The sequence below is a fragment of the Rhagoletis zephyria genome, unplaced genomic scaffold (genome assembly GCF_001687245.7).
Source record: "Rhagoletis zephyria isolate East Lansing unplaced genomic scaffold, Rhagoletis_zephyria_1.1 Rzeph_scaffold_01974, whole genome shotgun sequence".
Classification (NCBI taxonomy): Eukaryota; Metazoa; Arthropoda; class Insecta; order Diptera; family Tephritidae; genus Rhagoletis; species Rhagoletis zephyria.
This window is the reverse complement of record NW_016159058.1, coordinates 27,301-38,334: the sequence shown is the minus strand read 5'-3', so window position 1 is coordinate 38,334 and position 11,034 is coordinate 27,301. Positions and strand designations below refer to the sequence as shown.

The following is an 11,034-nucleotide window of genomic DNA, read 5'->3' as shown; positions in this document are numbered from 1 at the left end:
GGTAGTATAAAATATTGCAAAGAATTACATTTGACGGTACTGCGAAGTACGAAGTATTGTTGGTTCAATTAGGCATGAGCCTTATAGGGATGGAGCCGAATGTACATACATATATCCCAATCCGAAATATACCGTATGTGCCATAAGACAGTACCAATTTTTTTAAATGACGCACGATCTTCTTCGGCCACACTTAAGTTTGAAATCCCCACCAAGCGGTTCAAACAAAATTGTTATAGTTGAATGGAGCGCTGGAAGCATGAAAAGCGCTGATTGACTGAAAAACTTAGTGTGGGATTTTAACTTTATGACATCTGATCGCATTCGGATACATATATGCACATACATACATACGTATCTACAGTTCTGCACATTAAATAAGTTTGATAATTTTTTGTTGAATTTGATTGTTGTTGTTGTAACTTTTACTGTTGACTTTGGTAAAAATAAAAAAAATTTTGTGGTTAGGATATACTCCGCCAATCTCTACAAAAAGTAACGAATATAACGTATTGACTCAGGAGCAGGTTTAAGGCAAGCGGAGTTGATTTAAAAATTTTCCAAAAATTGGAGTAAAGTAGGAACGCTGGCTTCAAACGAAAATAATTGAGCTGTCTCATGCTGCGCTCACCATTGGTGAGTCACCAATCTCACAGCTATGTTGCTGCTCTTTCGCGCCGACGGCCGGGTGCAAGTAACGAGCATTATTTACTATGTGTTTACTTTGCCCACTTGCCTTACACTCTCACCGTGAACAATGAAGCACAAATAACAACTGCCGTACACCAATGACCGCCAGCTGCCGTTGCTTTCTGACTGCGGCACGCGTTCCCTTTCCAACCGACACACCAGCGTTATTATTATTATTAGCGTTACCGCTTTGGAATTTTTTACCAAAACTGGTAATTTTTTTCATTTTAGAATGAATTTGGTAATTTGGCAATTTTTTTTCAATTTGATAATTTTTTTCAACGTAAGTCTTTTAAGTTTTCAAAATTAATTTATTACTTATAAAAATTAAAACTTTTAACCTTCTTTCAATTGCATACAACAAAAAATTTACTTATGTGAATATGTATGTAAGTGTCTGCCCAAAATTGAAAGGGCCCTTTCACGTAACAACTTGCCTTGAAAACACAGAACATTTAGTATGAGTGTGTAATGCCTGGGAGAGACATCTGATATTTGCATTCTGGTACATTTATTGTGGTATTTAAAATACTACCAGAGTGACAGTTATTAACTTCGTATTTCAGTGTCAAATCATATGATTCTGAAGAACAACACATAAACATAGAAATTCAATTATAATGCAAAAATTTCTTATATATTGCATCAAAACTTGCGGTATAAGCATTGGGCTTGAATTGCGCGCAAATATCAATGATTCTGTTCAGTGCGATGATATGTTCAGTGCGAAATGCCCATTCACAATGAGAATACTATAAAATTACAACCTTCGGAAGTTTGTTGACAGACATGGTATTTTGGAAATGTTACGAAGAAATACCACGGGTCTGTCCTCGGTATAATATAGAAATTTAAAGAAACCACCCATTTTACAACGCTTTTATCAACTTGCAATGTTGTGGCTCCAGAAACTTTCAGTGTTGTGGATCCAGAAACTTTCAATGTTGTGGATCCAGAAACCTTCAATGTTGTGTATCCGACACCATAAAACCTTTGCTTTGCAAAGTTCCTATATAAAAGTCTACTGCATATGGCGAAATCTGTAGTGCATAGGGCGAGATAGATGACATCTAGATGGCGCCCTATGCTCTACGTACGCTACAGCGGAAATAGACGACACGTCATTTCTTTAAAAGTTCCTATAAAAAGTTTAGTGCATAGGGCGACATCTGTAGTGCATAGGGCGAGGTAGATGTTATCTATGCACTACGTACGCTACAGCGGACACGTCATTTCTTTAAATAAAATTAATTAGTGCTCGTACGCACTGGGAAAATAGGTAAGCTAAAATGTGAACAAAACAAACCGGCAGTAAACGCAAAAATGGATAACAATTTGTAAGTTTGTTCTAAAATATTAACAAAAACCGTGATTATATGATTATTGAAATTACAGGATTGATTTTGAAATGTCTCTAAGCTGCAGCATTCTGATAACGGGGCTAGAACTGCTAGATTCCTACGAAAAGATCCGGAGGAGCCCCTCTTATAGGGTTCATCCGTATCTTGCGGACAGAGGAGAGAAGGGTAGGTTTTCGAAAGATTTCCAAGATTTAAGAGCTTCACCACAACGATTTGCTGAAAATTTTCGTATGCAACCGGGGACCTTTGACGAACTTTTCGATACACTAGAGCCGCATTTGCATAGGAAAAGAAATACGAGGCCACGAGACTCCATCCCCGAAAAAGCCAAACTTGCTATTGTTCTCGAGTATGTTGTTTATGATATAAAATACGTTTGGCATTTTCATACAGCATTGTGCAAACATGGTTTTCAGGTACCTGGTTTCTGGTGATCTCCAACGGCATATAGCATCTTGCTACCGAATAAGCCAGCAGCATTTTGGGAAAATCATTACGAAAGTTTGTTCCACAATGGCTGAAACTTTGAAAACTGAAATACCACAGTGGTCAGAAGACAATCTAAAGAAATTCTCAGACGGGTTTAGCGATGTGTGGAACTTCCCAAATTGTGTGGCTGCTATAGACGGCAAACTAGAGCTCTTGAAATTGTTCGAATAATTCGATTATTCGAATATTCGAACGTTCGAATGGCAATTGTTTGTACGGTTGGAAATCGAATGTTACTATTCGAATAGTTGATTCTCTTCGATTATTCGAATAGTCGCAAAGCTACGATTATTCGAATACTTTCTTAAAATCGAATATTCGATCGTTGTAATAAGTGTTATTTGTCAAAAAAAAATAAGAATTTATAAATTTTGTGTGTTTTTGTGAACATGAGTGCAAGAAAACAAAGTTGGGTGTGGAGTTTTTTTACGAAGTGCAGTGATGGTAAGCAAGTTACCTGCTCCATTTGTGGAGCAGTCCTTAGTTTCCACTACTCCACTTCCTCGCTAAGCACTCACTTGAAACAAGTCCATAAGAAGGAACCGATTCGTGGTGGTGGCATGTAAGTACAAATAAAGAAAAATATAAGTTATAAGTAAAATATAGAGCACAAGCTTGTTACACATATGTAGAACACCGGACACGAATATCGATGCAACAAGTGGTGAATGCGTTGAAACGCAGGCGAGCACCTCGGGTGGCCGTAAGAGAAAAAAGCACGACACCGTTCATGACTGCACATTTGAACGTCAGGAATTGATATCTAGTGGAGTGGCACGCCTAATCACAAGTAACATGTTACCAATCTCTTTCGTTTCCTCTGAAGGCTTTCGCGACTTTATGAAGTTATTGGAACCAGGATACAAAGTTCCCTCTCAACAAAGTATACTCTCACGCTTACAATTGTTTTATAATGACGTAAGAGAAAAAATTGCAAACGATTTGGCGGAGGTAGAAAGCGCATCAATTTCAGTGGACGAATGGACATCAAGAACTCAAGATTGTTATTTATCAGTCGAAGCCCAGTATATTGACAAAAATAGTGAATTGTGCAAAGTTACACTTTGTAACGAGCAACTAGAAGGTAAATCTATTAAAATAACTACCTTGTATGTAGATATATAAAATAAACACATACACTCATACATACATGCATAATTTGTGTTTTAATTTTAAGACATGTCAATTGTTTAAATAATTTGTATTTATAGACCGACCAAATGCAGAAAACATTGCATCGGCAATAGAAGTAGTTTTAGCCGATTGGAACATTTCCGACAAAACGCAAGCGATAACGCACGACAGTGCATCAGTCATGAATGCAGCAGCGCAACAACTTTTTAATATAGGGGACAGCATCAAGTGCAGCGCTCACCTTTTGCAGCTTGTGACGCATTAGCAGCTGTACCTGATTACGATAAAATTTGCAAAAAAGGACGAAATTTAACAGCACATTTTCATCGCTCAAATATTGCCATAACTGCACTAGTAAACCGCCAAGTACAGTTGGGGATAAAGGAAAATCGACTCATACAATGCTGCGAAACACGTTGGAACTCCAAATATTACATGTGTGAGAGGCTGCTTTTGAATCGAAATGCAATCTGCCTAGTTTTATCAGATAAAACCGTTACAAAAACTTGCGATGCGCTGAGGCTAGAAATGCAAGAGAAGGAGTGGGGTGAAATGCAGAACTTGGTTGACATTTTGAAACCTTTTGATAAAGCGACTGCAGTGCTATGTGGTGGCAAAAATGTGACATTGTCTTTAGTGCGACCTTTAATACACCGTCTTATTAAAAACCACATGGCCGCATCGTCGGAAGACGATGCAAATAAATATATATTCAAAGAAACTGCACATAATTCCCTTTTTGAAAGGTTCAATATGGGTTGTGTTTTAGAAAAAGTTTCAGCTCCAATAATTTCCTAATTTTTAGACCCCAGATATAAGAACCTTAATGATGAAGATTCGCAAACAAAACACAAGGTTTATGACTTTATCAGAAGCCAACTTCAAGTAAGCAATGTCATTAACCAAGAAACAGACAGCGTAGTACATACCGACTTGGATTTTTTGTTTGATGGTGAAATCCCAACAAATAATGTTATGTCACAAATCGACTCTTATTTGGCTGAACCTCAGATCGGCCACAACATTCATCCCCTAACATGGTGGAAAAATCACCGTGCTATTTATCCAGAACTTTTCAAATTAACCTCAAGATATTTGTGCATACCAGCTACATCGGCAGAGTCCGAACGCACTTTTTCAATTGCTGGGAATATTGTCACGCCACGTAGAAGTTGTTTGTCACCGCAAAATGTTAGCCTTCTTACATTCCTGTATAATAATAAGCGTTTCTTCACAGATATGTGTCCATTTTAATAACTTAATTATTCCTCTTAGAAGGTAAAATGCATTTTATGTGATTTTTTAACCTGTTCATTTATATTGTTGCTGAATAATTACAAAATTTTCTCAAAACAAACTTATGTTCCTACATTTCAATTTATTTAAATGTGTACATATTTATTCATACATGATACCTACACACATTTCAACATTCGAATAATCGAGCACCAGTTATTATTCGAATAATTGACTACGAGCAGGTTATTCGAATAATCGATAGTGAGCGATTATTCGAATACTGCTAATCAATTTCACTATTCGAATAGCATCATATTCGAATAATTCGAATATTCGATTAATCGAATATCAAGAGCTCTACGGCAAACATGTTGCTATAAAAGCGCCACGAAAAAGTGGAAGTGTTTTCTTTAATTACAAAGTAAATTGTATGTTATTTCGTTTGCCTATACAGCTATACACAAAATAATTTTTCAGGGATTCTATTCAGTGGTTCTTCTGGCAACTTGCGAAGCTTTTTATAAATTTACTTATGTTAGCGAATTTATAAATTTACTTAAGGTAGCGAAGGAAGATTCCAACATTTTCAAAAAATCACAATATGGCGAGAGAATATTAAGCGATAGATGTCCATTCCCTTCAGATACTACGATCATGGATAAAAGAGTTCCATATTTCATGGTTGGAGATGACGCGTTCCCATTATGTAAACGAATCATGAAGCCATACAGTGCAAAACCATTGTCGCCGGATGAGAGAAGATGGCTTTGCTTAAGGAAGGTGCTTTTTTTGTAGTCCAAATCGTGCTCAAATTATCATTTTAGCCTGCTGTTTATTACATAATTTTTTGTTAAGAAAATCACAATCTTATTGTGATAATAATTTCTCTGGATTTGAGGATACAAGCCGAATCTGGGTACAGGGGGAATGGGAGCCATTAGTTTTAGGTGACTCCTTTATTCAGAGTAATTTGCCTGCGTACCGAGGAAGAGCTACGGATTATGGAAAGTTTATAAGAAATATTTTAAAGGAATACGTTAACTCGGAGTCCGGATCTATTCCATGGTAGAACAGCGCTGCATTTGTATAAACATCTATAGAAGCTATTGCTAAGCACACACACCCAACGGAAAAGTATTAAGGACACCTGGTTTGGGTTATTTAGTTTTTTCAAATTAATTTTAATTATTTGTTTATATAAAAGTAAAATTCATTGGTTAACAAAAAAATTACAAATCCAAATTTCAAACTCTGTATTTAAATTATAAAAGTTCATCTTTTCTTTCTGTATAGTGTGGCTATTTTAAAGAAGTACGAATTTTTCAATAAACAAAAGATTGTGACACGTTATTTGAACTAAATGTTTAGCTTTAGTTTTAATTAAAGTAAGATTCTATAGTCTGGGCTTTTATAGGGTCCATCGGAATTACATTTTTACAGAATTGGATTGCAAAGTACATCTCGACGGCTGAGAGACCTAACTCGGCAGATGGTTCGAAAATGCCCTATCTCACAAATTTTCTAGAACGCCCTACTTTAGAATTTGGTTGAAGAATGCGCTATTTCAGAATTCGGTTAAAAAACGCCATATCCTAACATATTTTCAATATATTTTTAGTTGAGATAGGGCATTTTTCAATCAAATTCTGAAATGAGGCGTTCTTCAACCGAATCCTGAATTATGGCGTTCTAGAAGATATCTGAGATAGCGCATTTTCGAACCTGCTGCCGAGACCGATCTTCCACTCAGCCGTCGATATGTGATACTTTCTTAGATATTTCGATTCAGTGGTCGTGTTTTCATGGGTGAGATATCAATATATAGTGAGCGTTGGACAAACTTGACAAAAAAACTTATTTTCTTAGCAATTATTTAGATTATGTATGGCAATCTTTTGACACAAAACCTGTGTAAATTCGACACAGGCCGCGTCTGCAATTTCCTTTGGCAATTGTTGAAGAAAGTAGTCTATCCCCTTCAAAGCGTTTTGAAACGGTGACTCGGATGCAGCGACCTCGTGAGCTTGAATTAACTTCGTTTGTGCTTGGACGAGACCATCCAATTTATTTCAAAGCTCCGAATTCTGTTTATCAAGAGATGTGCGACTACGCTTGGGAGTTGAAATCTGCAATGGCAAGAATGATACTCGTACAATTGATTTGTTATGTATCGACTCATATCTTCCATATATGCATATCAAATTCAAATTTAGTATATATGTATTTGTCCAATATAATGTATTGGTGTAGACTTGGTAGAATAAGATATATCAACCTCAAACTCGAAACAATATGGGGATTTTAGAAAAGGGGACATAGGCCCTCTCAAACAAATTGAAGTTTGAATACTGCATATCTTTGGAAGTATTTGTGAAACCTGCGAGTATAATATAGTACTTACATAATCATAAGCGGCGTTGCTTTTGTTGTTGTTATTGGAACTGCAGATGCTCTCGGTTTCGAAAGTGCAGGTGGGAGTTTCCTCCCCAAAGTCCGGTAAAGTAGAGGTTCTGAAAGGTGGTGTGAAATTAGTCATCAACTTTCTCCGTGGTACTTTTATGTTAATTACCTTCTCTTCTGGGATACGTTTGGGAGAAATGACATATCAGCGGTAAACTCCCAGTCTATGGAGTCGTTATATATCGGTTCAGGTATGTTTTCTCCACCTGCACTTCCACTCTTCGATTTTTGTGCTACCTTAGCTCTGTATCTGTAGCTTTCCTTCAAGCTAGTCCAGGCCAATTTGCATTCATTCGCTTTAAAAAACAAAAAAGATTATCAAACATATGCGTGTAAATGGATCACCTAACATACCACTTTTATCCATCGAGGCACTTATCTCACCCCAAGATTGATCTAGAGTATATTTGTTGCAATGTTTGTCGTTGGTTATGTCCCAGATCCGTGGCCACTTTTTCACCTCCTTTATAAGCGCTCTCTTGTCTTCCGTAGTGAAATTTACCGCGCGCTTTTACCGTTTTGAGGTGCTTGGTTTTTCGCTAAACTCCATGGCTAAAATAGTTATTAAAATGAATATATTTATAGATATATGTACATAGAAGGAAATTTACAATTATTTAAAAATACTCACTTTTGCTGTCAAGTTGTCAGTTTACCTCAAGAAATATATATGCGTTTATTTATTTCTTGAGAAAGCCGACGTTGCCACTGTCGCATTTTTCTTATAGTAGTAAGGAAAAAGTGTAGTATTTTTACTTATGAGCTTGTGCGTCATTTTATATGCAGTTTTTGCTTTTCTTGGGAGGTGGATAGTAAGCTTAAGGCGCCAAGTCTTTGTTAAAGTAATGGAGATTCGGCAGGGAAGTGGTAAGGACCGCCGAGTGAAGTGTAAGTTGCTGGTAAGGTATTGCCCTTCACCTGGCGGTCCTTACCACTTCCCTGCCGAATCTCCATTACTTTAACAAAGACGGGGCCGCCTTATGTAAGTAGGAATTTAGAATGAACATTTGGTATCAGAGATACTTCTGAGCCGCTTTACAAAGTAAGTTACGTGTAATGCAGAGAAGTCGCTCGGAGTAGTTCGGCGCTTGGAGATAACTTCGGCTGCACGTTACTTTGCAACTGACAACGTAATGTGTCGTCGGAGGTGTTCATTTTGCGCTTTACTAGTAGATGACATTGGCCATGATGACAATTTTGGTACTAAAACCTGAAAGAAAACATGGATTACCTCGTAAGGTGCTTACCTATTTTCCCAGTGGGTATTTATGTACATACATATGTAAATGCATGTGTGTGCACCTATCTATTAATATCGTTAAATTATTTTAATATAATAATACCCACCATGTAAAACATGAGAAATAGGCAACAATCGTCAATGGCAACAAATTGGCGACTCACCGATTTATTGCTGTGGTGACAAATCGGCAACATCACTCCGTTCATGTCAATTTTGAATAAAAAAGTTCTCAAAAATTCCGAAACTTATGAATATGGCGTCAATAGTATTGGCCAAAAGCATCTAAATTATGCACAAGGAAAAGATTGAAGAAATAGGAAGCCTCACAGCGAGAAAATGAACTAATTCCGATTGTAAGTTGCGATTTGGTATACAAAAAAATAAACGAAGTATTAAAAAGAATAAAATGATTCCAAATATCGCCTGAAGCGATAAGAAAAGGACTCATTCAGGTAATAAGAAAACGTCTCGCCCAGGCGTGTTGCCTTCGGCGGACGTTTTAGAGCGACCGGTAATAGGAAATCGATTCGATGGCAATATTACCGGCAATAAATTTGTTTCCGAGGGCGACACGTTTTCTTATTGCCGGCAACACAAATTGTTTGGTGGGTAATATAATAGATTGGCGCTTACACATATGTTAGGGTTTGGCCGATCTTCGCCTCCGATATGCGGCGTGCGCCTTGATGTTGTCACATAAAGCGGAGGGACCTACAATTTCATGCCGACTCCGAACGGCGACTGTATTTTTATGAGAAGCTGTTTTTCATGGCAGAAATGCACTCGGAGGTTCGCCATTACCTACCGAGGGACGACCGCTGTTAAGAAAAAAACATTTTTCTTTATTTTTTGCGATGTTGCTTTTACCAGGGCTTGAACCCAGGCACTGCGGAGTGGAAGCGCGCATATTATTATTTTAATATCTATCGCAAAATTTTATACAGACAAGACTAAAAAGTAGAAAATAAAAAATATAAAAAAACCTTTTAATAATATACAACGCTTTTATAAATGGGCTAAAAAGTAGAAAATAATATTTCTCAGTCCCATAGAATTTGTTTTGATAACTTTTGATTTTGAAATTTTAGCAAAAGTCGTTATAAACAATTTATGAGATTGAAAATGAAAAGCGGGGGGAAAGGGGAAATACATTGGATAACGAGGGTTCCGTTTTGCTTGAGAATGACCTTATTCTCGAATCGAATACTAACCTATTCCACATTCGTTATCGAAAGTGAGACTCGAAAAAATGTTAGTTTTCCAATCATTTTCGAATTGTTAACCAAGCCCAACGTTTATTGGGTTGTATATCAGCCATGACTTTACTAACCCTTTTAGCACGGTGCTGCCATATTTTTACTCACTTAAATAAAGAGCTTATTGAAACTGAAGAAAATGAAATTGAGAATTAAATAAAAAATTACATTAAAATGAGTTTGGTGAAATGCAGCCTAAGTTCACTACCTCCAAATCTGTTTTTGAGGATAGATAGTATCATTTTTATAACAATTTTGTGCGGAAGAAAACAAAACACTAAAATTTTTCTTGTCGTACATAGTATATCACGCGAATAATAACTCAGAATTGTGTTTGTATATACCATTAAAAACAAACTTTTTCCATAAGAAATTACAGCGTGGCGACGAATAACTGTTACCCCGGTTTTTTTGAGAAATAAAAAGGTCCTTTATAGATTTTGCGAAAAAAGTACTTTATTGTTAATTTTCCACAGATTTTACTTTAGTTGTATTAATTAGTTTTTAAATTTTAATCCTTATTTACATTTGCCAGCAGTGTAAACTTTGAGAGAAAAGTTCATTTGGCACGCAGGTCTTCGTCAGTTAATTTATTCCATATCTTCTGTAGCCATAGGCAGATTTTCTCCATTTTGAGTCCGTTATACTTCCCCTTTTGTCCAACATAAGGCCTCATACTCATAAATCAAATAGACTCGGAACTGGTGACTAGGACGGCCATTCATTCGACCAACCTTATACAGTTTTTTCTTTTTTGTATTTTTTTTATACAAAGCCTAAGAAAAAATACACCTGAAAAAGACTTGCGTGCCAAACGAAGTTTCCTCTCAAAGTTTAAACTGCTGGCAAATGTAAATAAGGATTAAAATTTAATAACTAATTAATACAACTAAACTAAAATTCGTGGAAAATTAACAATAAAATACTTTTTTCGCAAAATCTATCAAGGACCCTTTTATTTCTAAAAAAACGGGGTAACAGTTATTCGTCGCCACGCTGTATATACATAAGTGTGTGCTTACGTGCATGTAACTATGCCGCAGATATTAGATTCCAGAATATTTTAATGTTTTGAAACAGGCCTTCGGAAAGTCACCACATGAAATTGAAAGTTGCAAAATTACCAAAGAGGAAAAAAGTTACAATTTTTGGTCAGAAATTA

General features: G+C 36.5%; 1 protein-coding gene across 1 annotated transcript; it reads left to right on the top strand.

Annotated features, from left to right (window-relative positions):
• Positions 1 to 2,747: 2,747 nt before the first annotated feature.
• On the top strand, positions 2,748 to 5,013 carry LOC108365721 (uncharacterized). Its single transcript, XM_017619851.1, has 2 exons — positions 2,748 to 3,624; positions 3,752 to 5,013. Exons 1-2 carry the CDS (start codon positions 3,336 to 3,338, stop codon positions 3,937 to 3,939), a joined length of 477 nt encoding a protein of 158 aa, XP_017475340.1. The 5' UTR covers positions 2,748 to 3,335; the 3' UTR covers positions 3,940 to 5,013.
• Positions 5,014 to 11,034: the final 6,021 nt, after the last annotated feature.

Bases quoted from the DNA above. Each gene is read 5' to 3' on its own strand.
- LOC108365721 (XM_017619851.1), top strand. From the start codon at position 3,336: ATGTTACCAATCTCTTTCGTTTCCTCTGAAGGCTTTCGCGACTTTATG. The intron at 3,625-3,751 runs GTAAATCTATTA...TTGTATTTATAG, and splicing joins TTGTAACGAGCAACTAGAAG to ACCGACCAAATGCAGAAAAC.